Source organism: Microtus oregoni, unplaced genomic scaffold (genome assembly GCF_018167655.1).
Source record: "Microtus oregoni isolate MIOR12 unplaced genomic scaffold, Mior012 000002F_ref0000024, whole genome shotgun sequence".
In the NCBI taxonomy this organism is placed as follows: domain Eukaryota; kingdom Metazoa; phylum Chordata; class Mammalia; order Rodentia; family Cricetidae; genus Microtus; species Microtus oregoni.
In genome coordinates this window covers 54,011,612-54,029,196 of record NW_024543061.1, presented here as the reverse complement: position 1 = coordinate 54,029,196, position 17,585 = coordinate 54,011,612, and the positions used below count along the sequence as shown (strand labels likewise).

The 17,585-nt window shown below is 41.7% G+C and overlaps 1 protein-coding gene across 12 annotated transcripts in view; it reads right to left on the bottom strand.

The window, feature by feature from the left end:
* Window positions 1-12,029: 12,029 nt before the first annotated feature.
* The window catches only part of Setd5 (SET domain containing 5), a 78,564-nt gene continuing 73,008 nt past the window's right edge, over window positions 12,030-17,585 (bottom strand). For all 12 annotated transcript variants that reach the window (XM_041644245.1, XM_041644267.1, XM_041644275.1 and 9 more), the window contains 4 exons: window positions 16,937-17,235; window positions 15,578-15,711; window positions 15,076-15,164; window positions 12,030-14,481 (listed from right to left, as the gene is read on the bottom strand). In XM_041644245.1, the coding sequence (XP_041500179.1) occupies window positions 13,873-14,481; window positions 15,076-15,164; window positions 15,578-15,711; window positions 16,937-17,235 (1,131 nt within the window). In that variant the 3' untranslated portion in view covers window positions 12,030-13,872. The remainder of the gene's footprint in view (window positions 14,482-15,075; window positions 15,165-15,577; window positions 15,712-16,936; window positions 17,236-17,585) is intronic.

Below are 17,585 nucleotides of genomic sequence, written 5' to 3'. Positions count from 1 at the left end.
CTTGCTATATTGAAGAATCAACCAGTTCTTGGAATTCTCCTGTATTTGATGTTTCAAAGAAATCTGGTAAATGGAGAATGGTGACAGATCTAAGAGCTGTCAACAAGGTAATTCAACCTATGGGCCCTCTACCATCAGGAATTCCTCTGCCTTCTCTATTACCAAAAGGATGTTCTTTTATAGTTATTGATTTGAAAGATTGTTTCTTCACTATACCTTTACAAGAAAAGGACAGAGAGCCAGGCGGTGGTGGCGCATGCCTTTAATCCCAGCACTCGGGAGGCAGAGGCAGGCGGATCTCTGTGAGTTCGAGGCCAGCCTGGTCTACAAGAGCTAGTTCTAGGACAGGAACCAAAAGCTACGGAGAAACCCTGTCTCGAAAAATCCAAAAAAAAAAAAAAAAAAGGACAGAGAAAAATTTAACTTTGAATTTTATATATGCTAATGAGAAAGGAATAACAGCTGTGGAGAGACATTGGATAGTAGAAAAAAATGAAAGAATTAAATCAGCTGATATACTTTAAAGATGTACTGACCTCAGAATGGAAACCAAGACGTGTTACATTGGGGAAGGAGTTTTGCTTTTGTTTCCAAAGAAGAAAAAAAGCTATGGATACCATCAAAACTTGTAAAGATTAGATCTGAACAAGAGACACCTTTAAATTAGAACAGATGATAATTCATCAAACAGCAAGGCCATTTAATCTAAACTAACCTATACAACTAACATAAGCTTTTCATTTGATTAGATATAACTTACCAAAAGAGAATCTCCCTAAAGTTAGGGTTAGGAAAGGGTTTTGATTTTCTTTTCAGGAGAATAAAAGTATCCAGCTAAGGAATCTGTTTTTTTTGTTTGTTTGTTTGTTTGTTTGTTTTTCGAGACAGGGTTTCTCCGTAGCTTTTTGGTTCCTGTCCTGGAACTAGCTCTTGTAGAACAGACTGGCCTCGAACTCACAGAGATCCGCCTGCCTCTGCCTCCTGAGTGCTGGGATTAAAGGCGTGCGCCACCACCACCCTGCCCAGCTAAGGAATCTGAAGACCACTGGACAAATGAGACATCTTAAGAAAAAGGACAAATCATCCAGAAAATGATGTTTCAAGAAAAGGAGTAAATTGACCTATTGGTATATCACATTTCCAACAGGGTTAAATTTCAGAAACCTTCCCAAATATTTGTTTCTACTATTTTCTACAGACATATAAGGCAAATGAGATTTTTGTAGTCCCAGTCCAATTAAAGATTAAAGCTTGCTTTGAACTTTGAGTGTGGCTCTCTCCTCCTCTAAACCCAAGCATGCTTATTAAAGTGAAATCCAAAACCTCTGACTCATGTCAGAAGAACCACATGATATGGGACAAAAGAGAAACAAAAATTTAAGGACTATTTTATTGCTACTAATTTCATAGTCTTTCAGTTTTATATTGACTCTTTAACAGCTTTTCTTAAGGTATAAAATTTATGAGATCTGTATCTATAGATATATCTATATATAATTTTATGCCAATAGTCATAGAGTACTAACTCATTATCAAAAAAGATTTTATCTACTTTCCTGTCAGGTCTGAATCTCTATCAGTTTTCTGCAGTGAACCATGGCATGCCTGTAACACCCGATTTTGTGTTACACCCTCGTACAGTTCGTGCGCCACTGTATGGAACGCGAGTCGGGCAAGGGCCTGGAGATTGAACAGAACACACAGAGAGACCAGGGTCATTCGAAAGGAGATCAGCCGAATGCCAGTTTATTTGGCATTGGGGGAGTCCTTCTCTACCTAACTGCAGCACAAGGATCTCCGCCCAGGCAGGTAGGAAATTACCATATTAACAATGGAGTGAATGCCCTGCAGCTAACCACCAGGCGGGGCAGGGATAGCACAGAAACACACAGGAAGCTTAGTTAATTGATCATAAACTGTCCTGGCGAATGCACCCCAGGAATAAGGGAGACCACATGCCTAACAGTGATCTTTGAAGTCTCCATAAGAAGAATGGGGCCTCACAATGATGATTCCTCCAGGACTATGATATCACCACTAAGCTGAAAAACACCATCTAAAGATTAGTTTTTGGACTACAAACTACTCTCAAGAATTTGAAGGTAGCTAACTTAGATGATCCAGTCTAACAGACTACTCTAGCCAGGATTTGAAACAAGCCCTGCCCTTTTCCATTATGCCTGTATATATTGTAGATAGTTATTGTACTTATTGTATATAGTTTTCCTTATATTAGTTATAACCTTTTTTGTTTTAGACAAAAAAGGGGAAATGAGAGATTCAACGCAATGCCCATCAAAATCCCAGCAAAAATTCCTCAAAGACCTCAAAAGAACGGTATTCAACTTCACTTGGAGAAGCAAAAAACCCAGGATAGCCAAAACAATCCTGTGCAATAAAAGAACTTCTGGAGGTATCACAATCCCTGACTTCAAACTCTACTACAGAGCTACAGTACTGAAAACAGCCTGGTATTGGCATAAAAACAGACAGGAGGACCAATGGAACTGATAGAAGACCCGGATATTAATCCACACATCTTCGAACACCTTATCTTTGATAAAGAAGCAAAAATATAAAATGGAAAAAAGAAAGCATATTTAACAAGTGGTGCTGGCATAACTGGATACCAACATGTAGAGGAATGAAAATAGATCCATATCTATCACCACGCACAAAACTCGAGTCCAAATGGATCAAAGACCTCAACATAAAGCCAGCCACACTGAACCTTATGGAAGAGAAAGTGGGAAGTACATTTGAACGCATTGGCAAAGGGAACCACTTCCTAAATAGAACCCCAGCAGCACAGACACTGAAACAATTAATAAATGGGACCTCCTGAAACTAAAAAGCTTCTGAGAAGCAAAGGACACAGTTAACAAGACAAAATGATAGCTACAGAATGGGAAAAGATCTTCACTGCCCAACATCAGACAGAGGTCTGATCTCCAAAATATACAAAGAACTCAAGAAATTGGATACCAAAAGATCACATAACCCAATAAAAAAAAATGGAGTACAGACCTAAATAGAGAACTCTCAACAGAGGAATCTAAAATGGCTGAAAAACGCTTAAGGAAATGTTCACTATCCTTAGAGATCAGAGAAATGCAAATCAAAACAACTCTGAGATTCCATCTTACACCTGTAAGAATGGCCAAGATCAAAAGCACTGATGACAACTTATACTGGAGAGGTTGTGGGGTAAAGGGAACACTTCTGCATTGCTGGTGGGAATGCAAGCTGGTACAACCCCTTTGGATGTCAGTGTGACAATTTCTCAGGAAGTTAGGAAACAACCTTCCTCAAGACCCAGTAATATCACTTTTGGGTATATATCCAAAGGATGCTCAATCGTGCCACAAGGACATGTGCTCAACTATGTTCATAGCAGCATTGTTTGTCATAGCCAGAACCTGGAAACAACCTAAATGCCCCTTGATCAAAGAATGGATAAGGAAAATGTGGTACATTTACACAATGGAGTACTACAAGCAGGAAAAAAAATAATGACAGTTTGAATTTTGCAGGCAAATGGATGTAGCTAGAAAACATTATTTTGAGTGAGGTAACCCAGACCCAGAAAGACAATTATCACATGTACTCACTCATAAGTGGTTTTTAAACATAAAGCAAAGAAAGCCAGTCTACAAACCACAATTCCAGAGAACTTAGACAAAAATGCAGACACTAAGAGAGACTTACATAGATCTAATCTACATGGGAAGTAGAAAGTAGAAAAAGACAAGATCTCCTGAGTAAATTGGGAGCATGGGGACCTTGTGAGAGGATTGAAGGGGGAGGGGCAGGGAGAGGAGCAGAGAAAAATGTAGAGCTCAATAAATATCAATAAAATAAAACTTAAAAAATAAATAAAAATAAAAAAGGGGAAATGTGGTTATATTTCATTTGCGTTTTAATAAATAAAGCTTGCCTGAAGAACAGAATGCAAAATAGCCGTATAAGTCAGTCACACAGGCCAGGCAGTGGTGGCACACACCTTTAATCCCAGGACTAGGGGAGACAGAGGCAGATGATCTGTGAGTTCAAGGCCACCCTTGGCTACACAAGATTGAATCTGTCTTAAAGAGAAACAGAGCTCACATAAAGTTGATCCCAGCACTTAGGATCACAGGCCTTTATTCCCAGCACCAGAGAGGTAAAGACAGGAGTGATATGGCTGGGCAGAGAGAGGAATACAAAGGGGAACTCATTGGAGTGTGGAATCTGAGGTTGGTGGAGAGCATAGCTGGATCACCCCTTTGTCTGAGCCTTGGTAGAGGTAAGATCTTTCTAGTGGCTTGATTGCTTTACTTTTCTGATCTTCATCTTGAACTTCAATATCTGTTTCTGGGTTTTTAGTATTCATGCTACATTCCTGTGTCTGGCCTGACTCCCACACATACTCATGACAAATGTTACAATGAACACAAAACCACTTGGTGATTTGTTGGGATTTTTTCCTGTTTTTTGTTTTATTGTTTTTACTGTTTTCGTTTTTTTAGATAGGATTTTTCTGTGTAACAACAGCTGTCCTGAAACTCACTTTATAGGCCAGGCTGGCCTTAAATTCACAGAGTTCCACCTGCCTCTGCCTCAAGTGCTGGGATTAAAGGCATGTGCTTCCATGCCTGCTAAAACCACACAACTTAATTTCCTCTTACCTAAGGCAGAATTAGGTGGTGAATGGTGACAGATTTTTCTAGATATTCTTAGGTTATCTTCTCCAAGATGCAGTACGAATCCAATTTGAGGATTTAGAAATAGAGACATCATGACCATGACAACTCTTTTTTTTTTTTAAAAAAAGATTTATTTATTAATTATGTATACAACATCTGCCTGCATGTATCACTGCAGGCCAGAAGAAGGCACCAGATCTCATTACAGATGGTTGTGCGCCACCATGTGGTTGCTGGGACTCGAACTCAGGTCCTTTGGAAAAACAGTCAGTGCTCTTAACCTCTGAGCCATCTCTCAGCTTAACCATGGCAACTCTAATAACAGAAAACATTTAATTGGGGAGGCTTGCTTACAGTTCAGAGGTTCAGTCCATTATCATCATGGTGGGTGATGGTGATATGCAGGTAGACATGGTGCTGGAGAAGTAGCTGAGAGTCCTATATCTTACAGGCAACAGGAAGTGGTCTGAGACACTGGGTATAGCTTGAGCATATATGAGATCTCAAAGTCCACCTCCACAGTGACACCTTTCCTCCATGACCATACCTACTCCAATAAGGCCACATGTCCTAAAGTGCTACACCCTTTGGAGGCCATTTTCTTTCAAACCACTGCATTCCACTCTTTTGCTTCCTGGGGGATCAGCCTCTAGCAGCATAGGGAAATCCACCGAGAGAGCACACTGTGACTTTTTTATTTGAGAGGGTAAGGGGAAAGACACACACTTTCTTGATGGTTTCCTCCTTCATTCTGTAATCTTCATTCTGTGTTCTATATTTTCTTTTCTTATCTCTATCCAGAAATATCCCTTCTGTCTCTCTTGATATTCTCCTTCTAACTCTATCTTTATTCTTTCCCCTATAACTTATATGCTTCAGCAAAATATTTCAGAAAATATAATAATTACAATGTGGTTATATTCCATTTTTCAAGTGAATGATTATAATGAGTACAAGTAAAAAACAGCATGTTACTCATATCCCTGACATGATTAAACATTTTACATATTATAGGTGAAAAATAAATTATCCCAAGAACCCATATACATTCACACCCAAGAAATTTGTTATAGATTAACAGAATATAAACAAACAAAGTAATCTTCTCAGTCAAGTCTTTTACTGACAGTCTGCATTTTGTGGTTACAAAGAAAGGACAACCACTTTATTACTTATTTTAAAAGGGAATCTGAAAGGAATCACAAACCTAAACTTTTATACATGAAAAACAGTTAGTTCTACTTTAAATCTTTAGGGTGCATACCCACTCATTGATTTTTTTTATATCAGGAGATTGAGGGCAAAGGTGAGTGGGTGCAAGGAATTAATCATCTTTGACCACCAACCAATCCTAGCAAGGAAAGTACGTTAGCTAGTAATAATCGGGCGGCTTTGTATTTTTGACCCTAACCTAATGAATCTATAACTAAGCTATCTGTTCTTGTGAACTTCAAATTCTTTTCTAGGATTTTTCATCTCAATGCTATTATCAAAACATCTAATCTAACTTGAAGTTATTCTAAGGCTTTGTCTTCACTGTGATGCACACCAAACTTGAGTATGTATCTTTCAACATTAAGGTTAAAAGGATTTGAGCCAGTCTGGCTCCTGGGACTCAATGGTTTCCCTTCATCATTATCCTGAACTGTGATCTATGCAGCTCTTTAGCTGAAACTCATAGGCCCTAGCTGTGTGGCATTTTCGTGTATATATTTTTAATCATCAAAACTCTATTTAAACTAATATTATTATTATTATTATTATCAATTAGACAGTACAGTTTAAGAAGAAATCACCTTCATAATAATCCACAGGTAAAAATGTCCAGTAAAATGGGATGTTTCCATGAGATAAACATACATTACAGGCAGTGGGGATCTTCTGACACCCATTCACACTGTGCCTAATACTAGAGAAAGATGGCAGCAGCAACATGCAACTGCATAGTAGAAGCAAAAAAACCACTCTGTGGTCTCATTGCCTTGCCTATCTAAGATTCGCCCACCAGGGGATTTGCTTTCTGGTGGGCTGACACCAGAACTTAAATTGCCACCTGCTGCTCCTCTGGCACAGTGACTCCCTGGCCCCCCAAACCCTGTACAATACCATAATGCAAAATGAATTTACTCCAACTCAAAAGTACCTATACTCTATCAGTCTCGACAATGTTTAAGAGTCCAAAATTCAAAGTTTCTTGTGAGATTCACAAAATCCCTTAACTGTAATCCCCTATAAAACCAAAACCAAAAAGCAGATCACATATTTTTAACACATAATGGCACAGACTATACATTGCCCATTCCCAAAGTAGAGAAGGAAGCATAGTGAGGAAATACTGGCCCAAAGCAAGACCAAAAACCAGCTGAGCAAACTCCAAATTCTGCATCTCCTTGTCTGATGTCAAAATGCTCTTCAGTGCCGGGTGGTGGTGGTGCACACCTTTAATCCCAGCACTAGGGAGGCAGAGGCAGGCGGATCTCTGTGAGTTTGAGGCCATCCTGGGCAACAGAGTAAGTTCCAGGACAGGCTCCAAAGCTACAGAGAAACCCTGTCTCAAAAAAAAAAAAAAAAAAAAAAAAAAAAAAACCTTAAAAAACAAACAAGACCGCTCTTCAGATCTCAAACATCATTTAGCTTCACACTTCTTTCTCTTGGGCTGGTTCCACTCCCCGTTAGCAGCTCTCCTCAGCAGGTATTGCACAACTCTGGCATCTCCAATATCTTGGGGTCTCCAAGGTTAATACAGGCTTCAACTTCACAGCTTAATGCAGTGTCCTCTCTAGAACTACATTTAGGGATACCCCAGACACATGCCTGGTCTCAATGGCTTTCCTTAGAGATGGAGGCGAATTCTATAACCCCTTTCTTCTCTCCTTAACTCCAGAACCATGTGGCCAAAGTTGTCAAGTTCTGCTGCTTATTGGGGCTGGAACATGACCCGCTTGTTCAATCACATCTTTACCAACTTTCTGTTTTTGATGGTTTCCTTCACTGCCCTAAGCTTGGCTGTTCTGGAACTTGTTCTGGAGAACAGGCTGTCCTCAAATTTAGAGATCCACTTCTGCCTTCTGAGTGCTGGAATTAAAGGCATGCACCATCACACCTGGTGCTAAGCTTTTAATTCCTTTTCACTAGTTGGAATATTAGGTGGTTGGGCTCTTACCCTGAGGTCTACACTCCCTTTATTCCATTGTTTATCTCCTTGAATACAGTACTTAGTTCCATTACATTTTCTGGTGTGTAAATGGAGACAGTGTGTTGGTTCTCGGCCGCCCAGACCCAAATAAATACACCAAAACTATATTAATTAAAACATTGTTTGGCCAATAGCTTAGGCGTATTCCTAGTTAGCTCTTACATCTTAACCTATTTTTATTAATCTGTGTATCACAAGGCTGTGGTCTACTGTAAGATTCTGGCATCCTCCTCTTTTGGCAGCTACATGGTATCTCCCTGATTCCACCTACTCTCTCTCTCTATCTCTTCCAGCCTGGCTATATTCTGCCCTGCCATAGGTCAAAGCAGTCTCTTTATTAAGCAATGGTAATAAAACATTCATAGCATATAGAAGGGAATTCCACATCACTTGTGTTCCCTTCCTCCTCAAATATTTTTCTTCCTTAGCTTGCTCCTTTTCGTTATATATCTTCATTAGAGTTAACACTATTATACTAGGCTTTTTTGAGGTTTCCTCTACTAAGGGAATTAATAAAAAACAAAACAAAACAAAACAAAACTCTTCACTTTAGCCTCAGGCAAACTTCTTGAACAAGGGCAAAAAGAAGCCATATTCTTCCCCAAAATATCACAAGAATGATTTCTAGGTAACATACTAAAATTTTCCTCTGAAACATTTTGAGTTTCAAATCAAGCTTAGCACTTCTGTCTTCCATGCTCCTACTGGTAAAGTCCATTAAGCATTGTTTAAAGAATTCCACTGCATTCCAACCCAAATTCCCAAAGTCCAAATTCCTCTAAATAAAAGCACGGTCAGGCCTTTCACAGCAATACCCTAGTCTCTGGTACCAACTTCTGTCTTAGTTAGGGTATCTATTGCTCTGAAGAGACTCCATGACCACAGTAACTCTTATAAAGGAAAACATTTAATTGGGGTGGCTTACAGTTCAGAGGTTCAGTCCATTATCATCACGGTAAGACATGGTGGCGTGTAGGCAGACATGGTGCTAGAGAAGTAGCTGAGAGTCTTACATTTTGTAGGCAACAGAAAGTAGTCTGAGACACTGGGAATGGCTTGAGCATATGAGACCTCAAAGCCCACCTCCACAGTGAGGTAATTCCTCCATGACCATACCTATTCATCAAGGCCACACCTCCTAGTAGTGCTACATTCCTTTTGGGGGCCATTTTCTTTCAAACCACCACACTTACCTTCTGAGTGCTTTACATTACTAACAATACTGTTATGAATCTTAGGGTTTCTATTGCTGCAACAAAACACCATGACCAGCTGGGTGGTGGTGGTGGCACATGTCTTTAATCTCAGCACTCAGAAGGCAGAGGCAGGTGCATCTCTGTGAGTTTGAGGCCAGCCTTGTCTACAAAATGAGTTTCAGGATAGCCAGGGTGTCACACAGAAAAACCTTGTCTTGAAAAATCAAAACAAACAAACAAGCAAGCAAACAACCCACCATGACCCAAAAGCAAGTTGGGGAGGAAAGATTTGACTTACATTTCCACATTGTTCATCATCACTAAAGGAGTCAGGTCAAGAACAAATAGAACAAGATCCTGGAGGTGGGAGTTGATGCAGAGGCCACAGAGAGGTGCTGCTTACCGACTTGCTTAGCCTACTCTTCAAGAACTAGGATCACCAGCCCAGGTATAGATAGCATCAACCACCATGGACTGAACCCTCCCTCATTGATCACTAGTTGAGAAAATGCCTGACAGCTGGATCTCATGGAGATATTTCCTCAACTGAGGACGTCCTCTCTGATGACTCTAGTTTGTGCCAAGCTGACACACAAAACCATCAAGTATACCACATTTGATACCTTACACACTCAGCAAAACACAATTGGTTAGAGATACTGAGCAAACTTCTGCCAACCAAACCCATTGCCAAATTCTGTTGTAAAACATTACCTGATTCCAGCCACTTTTCAGCTCTAGCATTGTCACTTTAACAGAAGATTGCTGTATTAATAATCAAGGTTCTCTAGAGTAACAGAACATAAAGACTATCTATCCATCTATCTATCTATCTATCTATCTATCTATCTATCTATCTATCGGATTTATTAGAATGACTTACAGGCTGTTATCCAATTAATACAATGGCTAGGTGTGAATGCAAGCTCCAAGAATTCAATAGTTGCTCAATTCACAAAGCTGGATGTCCCAGTGGGTCTTTAGTATACACTGGAATCTTGAAGTAGGCTTCAATGCCAACAAAGGAATGGGACTTGCTAGTGAGGTGAGGGCAAGCAAGCAAAGAACAAGCTTCCTTCTTCCAGGTCCTTATATAGGCTCCCAGCAGAATATGCGGCCCAGATTGAAGGTGTGTCTATCTGCCTCTAATTCTAGATTAAAGGCATGTCTTTCCCCAGCTCAAAAGATCAGGATTAAAGGCATGTCTTCCTATATGAAAGATCTGTATTAGAAGTGGGTCTTCCTATTTCAAATTAAACAAAAAAATCTCTCACAGGTATGCCTTCCATTTTTATACTTAAGTTAAATCCCAGATGTAGTCAAGTTGATGACCAAGAATAGCCATCACAACACCACTGCACTCTTTGCCTGGAAATTGTTTTCTCAAGTTTCTACTAATTTTTCCCCTCAACAAGATCAAGACAATCTTCGAGTATTTTAAGAAAACAGCAACCATATAGTAGATCATGCTGCTTTTCTGCTTGAGATCTTGCAAATTCTTCACATTACTTAGAATGTGGACACTTTAAAGACCTTTCATTTCAGGACCACAAATTACAGACTACAGGCCATATCTAACCTCCCACCTACCTCTTCTGAAGTGCCCTTTTCTGGAGTTGGGACACATACTGTCTACAGCTGCTTTTATACAGTTCCAAAGAGCTGAGTAAAAGAACAGATAACATGATTCACCCCATCTCCTCCATCCTATCTCTGGATCTTCAGTTAACCCTTTCCCAGTTCCATCTCAACCAAGCTTTTCCTAATGGCACTTACACTTCCTGAAATAACTAGCACCACCCTAGACCCCCTCATCATCACCAAGGTCTTGGTTTCAGTGTCAACTAACTCCTAGGAGATTTTCCTGATTAAACAAACCAGTCTTTCAAACACTCTAGACACCTGTCCTGAAAACATTAGCACTGAGGTGTTTTCCTTTATAATGGTGAAAAAGTGTATAACTCAAATTACCTTGTTTTCTTTTCAGAGGTATCCACCTCTTGACACTGCAGCATGACGCTGTGGTTTACTAGTGTATTGGGCCACATTCATAGCTATCCTGGCATACATGCAACATGCAAGGGCTCTAGGGGATCCCAACTTTGCTGACACCAGACCAGGGTACTGACCTCAGGCAGATCAAGGTCGTAGAGCTGCTTCACAATCAGTCCCACCTGCTGTTCACTGGCTTTGACACTTGCAGGCTCAGTGGCAATGTGTGACTGCTTGTTTTTCTGAGGTGCTCTTCTAAGATTATTGTGGGTGCTTCTGGAGTGTCTTGGACTGCTGACAATGACAAGAGATTTGTCTATCTGGGTTTCCAAAGTTGTTGTTGGGGTTTGGAAAGGGCAGGAGCTTCCATTTTGGTGCCATCATGGTGAAAACAGTGCAATAACATGGCACTAAATATTTAAATTACACACTGGTTTACATCTCTCCCCTAGAACATAAGTAGGAGAAGAGACCCTGCTTTGTTCAGACCCATATCCATTTTAATCAGCACAATACACTTCGTACCACAAATAATGTCTAGTATTGCCTTTAAATAAGTGACACCAATGTCTAACTGCCGAGTAAATGACAGCAAGTCAGCTTCCAAAGGTGTCTTCCAATACTGTAGATTTCATTAACATTGGCCTGATACCAATCCCAGATGGCCTGAGAAGACAAATTAGGATTGCTGGCTGAAATCCACTAAGAGCAACTCTTTTGGACATGGGTCCATTTTGCACTTGGTCAGGTAAGGTTAAAATCAGGGAAAGTGATGTTCTAGAACTGAACAAACATATTCTCAACATTATAATGATTATGGTTAAGAATTTTATTATCAAAATTATTACATCTCTTGTGAAAGTTCAAATGTTACAGCAAGGTGTAAACACTCCACTTGAGGAAGAAGCAATGCTCCTTCCCTTCCAAGAGTCCCCCCTCCCCCCACCCTCCCCCCCAGAGGTCTGGTCTTGACAGCACCCTGCCCACACAAAGTGGCTGGGGTCTCTGCACGTGCCAGGCAGGGTGAGGGCCGCCTGCCCGCTGGCCTCTCCCCTTGGCTAAAAGCCAAAGGGAGAATGCAAACCCCAGCCCAAATGGAGAGACATTTACATACGTTTTATATAATATACAAAGAAACCAGCATCCCAGGCAACATGATTTCCACTCCCAATGCTCTCCCAGACTGATGGGTTTGTGGGGAAAACAAAAACAAAACAAAACAAAACAAAACAAAAAAAAAAAAGAAAAGTACTATGCTGAGGGTTCAGCATTGAAAACAAAAAACTAAAACCAAAACAGAAAAATCTCCCCTCATTTGAGCAAACACCTGATTTCAATTTTGAAAAGTGAAATTTTGTAACAGTCACACACAAAGAGAGAAGACTGTGCATATGATAGTTGTAGGTCAGGGTAGAGAAGGAGATGAAAGAGGCTGGGGAAAGGGAAAGAAAACAGATTAGAGGTAAGGAGGGAGACTCACAGTATATCTTGTCCAAAAGAAGTACGGTCCACTGCAGCACCAGGGATCACACTGTCATACACTCGCTACCCTACCATGGTTATAGCTGAATACAAAATTAGATAAATAAAAACACGCCAGGTATTACAGTAAACAAGTGAAAGAAATAAGCTGGCAACCATATGGAATTTAAAAAGATTGTGTACCCCACCTGGGCTGGCTCTAGGCTCCTCCAGGGGTGTACAGCAGGCACAATGCACTGATGGGGAGAAGCCAGTCTGCTCTTGTCTCTCATCCAGAACAGTGTTAGGGGTATGGGTGATTTGTTAACTCTCACCTGCCCACTCTCATGTAAGCATCCCCTAAAGAAATGTGGGGCAGACCCCACACACAATCACAGCCATGTCGGTGCCACTCCTCAACCCTATCTGCCCCATTCTTACCCTGCAGTCATGAGTGCATGCTTCTCAGTCATGGAGGCAGTCCTGCTCTTAGGACGGCAACTCCTGATTAACTGGGAATAGGAAAATTAAAATTCGAAGGTTCCCCAGATCACTGGATCCTTCCTAAATGGGCCCACCTCCTTCTCTGCTGACTTCACAGGGCTATTATTAAAAGCCGCAGAAATGAGGGAAGGAGTGAGATAGTAACAGCTGGGGCCCAACCCACCCCAATCTGCTCCCAAATAACCAAGAGCTGACCACCAGCTCTTCTCAGAGAGCCAGGCAAGCCTCAGAGTAGGTGGCAAGCATTCATCTCTGCCCACTTCCTTTAAGACAAAGGTAGGGAGTACTCCTGGTGGACACACCTTGACCATGCACCTGCTCTTGGAATGGTTGTCTCACAGCAAACTTTACATACCTACCTTTTCTTATTTCCTTAAGTGCATAAAACCCTAACACTACTCAGATGGCTTGGGGCTTTGAGATTGGCTCTTTCCACTTTTTTCTTTTGAAAAGAAAAAAAAGTTTTGTTTTTTTATTGAAAAAGATGTCCTTACTGCACAAGTGACTACAGGCTACAGGCAAGGATGGGAGACATAGGCTTCAACACAAGTCATTGCACTTAGAACCGTTACTAATCGGAACACCATTTGCTTGTTAACAATGTACCCTTACAGCAGGGAGAAACTTCTTTATAGTCTCTGCTTCAGACAAGATTTACATCTTTCTCCAGGGCCGGAGGCCAGTCACGACCACAAGTCTTATTTCTTGCTGACCAGACCCATTCCTCTGGCACCTTGTACCCCTCTTCCCCAGCAATATGCTCGGCCTTGGTTCCAGAGGCAGCTGGAAGGAAGCAGCTATGGGCTCATCAAGTTCAGTTTGCCCATATCCAGAAGCCCTAGGAAAGTCCTGTCTGAGTCTTGACTCCTGACCCTTGCAGTGGCTGGAGTCGGTACTGGTGTACACCCCCACTCCCACGATGTGGGTAGTGCTGTGAATTGGAAACCGCAGATACCCTGGAGGCCTGGTAGGCAGCTGACTGCCCAGCACTGGGCAGACTGATAGTCCGTAAGTCTGATGGCAATGATGACCTAGAGTTCTGAGGAAAGGAGGTGGAACTCAGAGTTCCTGTGCTGGGCTGAGAAACCGAGTCTGAGGTTGGTGAGTCTGAGGGGCCCTGTGGGGTAGGGCTAGCAGCACTCGAAGAACAGCTCCTCCTTGGAAGATTGCTGCCAGTGCTGTTTCCAGAATGTGGCTGGCTGCTGTAATACCCTGCAGTCCCCGTAAATGGGGCCAATGAGTCTGTGGACACAGGGTGGGCAGGGCTGGGGTAGGATGTGGAAGAAAGGGATGATTCTGAAGAACCATGTGAGGGGGGGTTTCCAGGTCTCAGTGCAGTAGTTCGATAACTGTATCCTGGAGACTGGGTGGGATGTCCTCTGAAGGGGGACGAACTCTGCTGAAGGAGGCTTTGTGATTCTGTCCGTGGACTGTCACACTGCAGGAGCTTCGAAGAGTAGAGAGGAAAGCAAAAGAAAATTAACACAATCCTGTCAACAGTGGGTAGTGTTTACAACATTCTAGTTTTATTTTACTATTATTATTTTGTTTTTTTCAGACAGGGTTTCTCTGTGTAACACTGGATGTTCTAGAACTCATGCTGTGGACTAGGCTGACCTCGAACTTACAGATTCGTCTGTCTCTGCCTCCCAAGTGCCGGAATTAAAGGAAGCCACCTGGCTACAACATTCTATTTTTATTCTTTGCATTAAAAAGTGGTGTAAGTGTATGTGCTGTAACACTCAGACGGAAGTCATAGGTCAAAAAGAAGCAGTCTGTTCTTTCTTTACACTGTGTGGGTTCTGGGGATTAAACTTAGGCCATGAGGTTTGATTACAAGTGCCTTTACCCACTGAGCTATCTTACTAGCCCCCTGAAAATATTTTTTAAAGAATACCAACAGTTGTCAAATGGCTGTCTTATAGGACTTGCTGACACTATAAGATGTCAGCAGCTGACAGTGTATAATGACTAGGAATATAGCATCTAATAAGCTTCATAGGTACCCCTGTCCCTAGAGCTCAGCAGTCTCTTGACTTACCTGGTAGCTGTATCTGGAAGGGCTGTAAACAGTTGCTCCTTTAGAGAGTGCTGAGCTCAACGGTTCTGGGCCTTCTCCATCTGCTGGGTCTGGAATGCATTATAAAAATCAATTTTAACTTCTCAGAATACATATAGACATCATCCAGGTAAATCATCAAATGTTATCAACACATGCTGCTCTCTGTGATAAAATGAGTGCAGCATGTCAGGAGGGCAAAGTAAGTGGTTAATTATGCGCTAAATTTTAAATGCCTCATCTTATTCTTGTCTCCTTCTTTCTCTTCGTCCTTCATGGAGGTGGAGCTCTGGAACTTTGGAGAGATGAGAGTTACAGAAAAGTATCCCTTGGGAAAAGAGCAGACAGAGAGCAAGCAATGCTAGATCTCATGAATATTGTAACTCAAAGAGCAAGACTGAGCTGGAAACTAGCATAGAGCCTAAGCATGTCAGAAATGGACTCCCTGTATCCCAGCAGTTGTGAACTGTAGACCTTTGCTCACCTGACTCTTTCTCTGTGATGTTACTCTCCCATGTGGGAGAGGGCTCTCCCTTTTGGGCCACTCTCACACTGCTTCGGAGAACTTTAGGGATGCTTCCTCCTTCTCGGAGTCGCTCAACCGATGTAGGAACCATCCTGCAAAGGTATAGGTTTCAGAGTTAAGAGCCAAGAGTCTGAAACAAATAACCATGAAAAAGATGGTGTAGTAGAGCCTCTTTCTTTTCTTTTGAGACAGGCTCGTTGGCCTGGCTTTGTAGACGAGGCTGGCCTTTAACTCAGAAAATCCTCCTGCCTCTGTCTCAAAGGTATGCACCACCATCTGGCTGGTACAGTTTCATACCTGAAATTTTCTCCTCTGTGAAGCTGTGTCCCTGACATATGCTGTAACTTAACATAGAATTCTTAGGCTAATGAATATTTGAAATTTTGTCTCTCTTTTCCCAGGCTCATTCCTTCATTTCAAGATTCCCATACTTGAGGATCCCTGGAGCTCACTGGTCAGAGACTCTGGCTTAATCAGTGAACTCCAAGTTCAATGAGAGATCCTGTCTCATAAGATAAGGCGGGAAGTGGTAGAGGCAGGCACCCAGTGATGACTGTGGGCCTCCAAATGCACCATGTCAATGTATCCTCCTCCACCTCAGCTCTGAAAAAGGAGTAATATAAGTCCCCCTAGTTGGGGTACTGTAACACATATTTATAATTCCAGCACCCAGGAAGCAAAGGCAGGTGGATCAAAGAGTTCAAGACCAGTTTGGGCTACAGAGTGAACCCTTGCCTCAAAAAAATTACAAAGGAAACAAAAACCAACCTAAATTCCTAATTCATCCAATATCCAGAACTTGTCATTAGTACTACTTACTTTGTTTTGTTATCTCCTAAACCAGACAAGTTCTTTCAGAGTATCTTACTGCTCTGCATATGCTATCTGCATGGGACAGAGTTCTTCTGGAATTAGAGGAACTTGGAGTTGGCAAGATACAGGTGGCTTGTTACGAAGTCTAAAAATTGAAATTCAATCTCCAGAACCAACACAGTGGCAAGGAAGACCTGATTCCTGGAAGTATCCTCTGACCTCCATATGCATGTACGTATACACACTTGGCTGGACTGTTTACTTTTCATACAAATGAGGACAAGAAGCCCTCTAATAAAATTGCTTATAGGTAGCCACAACTACACACTGTCCAGTGAGACTCTGAAGGGTGACAATGTGGCCTATACTTACTAGCTGAACAGAACAGAGAACAAATTTGTTGTCTGTGTCAAGTTAAGTCACATTTTAGGTAAAACTGGGAGCAATCTGAATGAACAGTTCCTACCTGAATTTAATTATAAAGCTAATTAAATATAAACTTACCACCTACTGCTGATGTTTTCTTGAGGTCTGCAGTGAGAGGAAGAAGTGCCCCTGGAATCTGATGGGCTTACCGCCTCCAAATGTGATGTAGAGGAATGAGATGGGGAGAATTTTTTGTGAGGGGATGAGGGGGTTCGGGCTGAGGATCCCTGTACACCATGGGCAGCAGCGTCAGAAACAGAGTTACTGCTGCCTTGCCCAGCTCCTGCAGACTTGCTTTTGCTCTGTGAAGAGTCACTTCCCCCACCAGAATTCTCCTTGGCTTCTTGTTTCCGTTTGCGGTACTCTAGCAAGGATACCTAGATGTAAAAAAAGAAACTATCATTAGTGAGTGGCTTACAGGCAACAGGGAAAAGAAAAGAGTCCTGGGGAAAGCAGTAGCAACTCATGCAAACAAAGCAGGCACCAATTATGACAACCTTTACTGCATTTTTAAACTATACTTATGCATGACATCTGTGTATGCTAAGTGCAGGTGTCCAAGTTGGAATACCCCGGAGAGCCAGAGTTACAAGCAGTTGTGAACCATCTCATGTGGGTGTTGGAAACTGAACTCATAGAGCCTCTGGATAAGCAGTATCGGCTCTTAATAACCACTAAGGGATCTTTCCAGCCCCCATATAACAATCTTTTTCAGGAATAAAAGAGA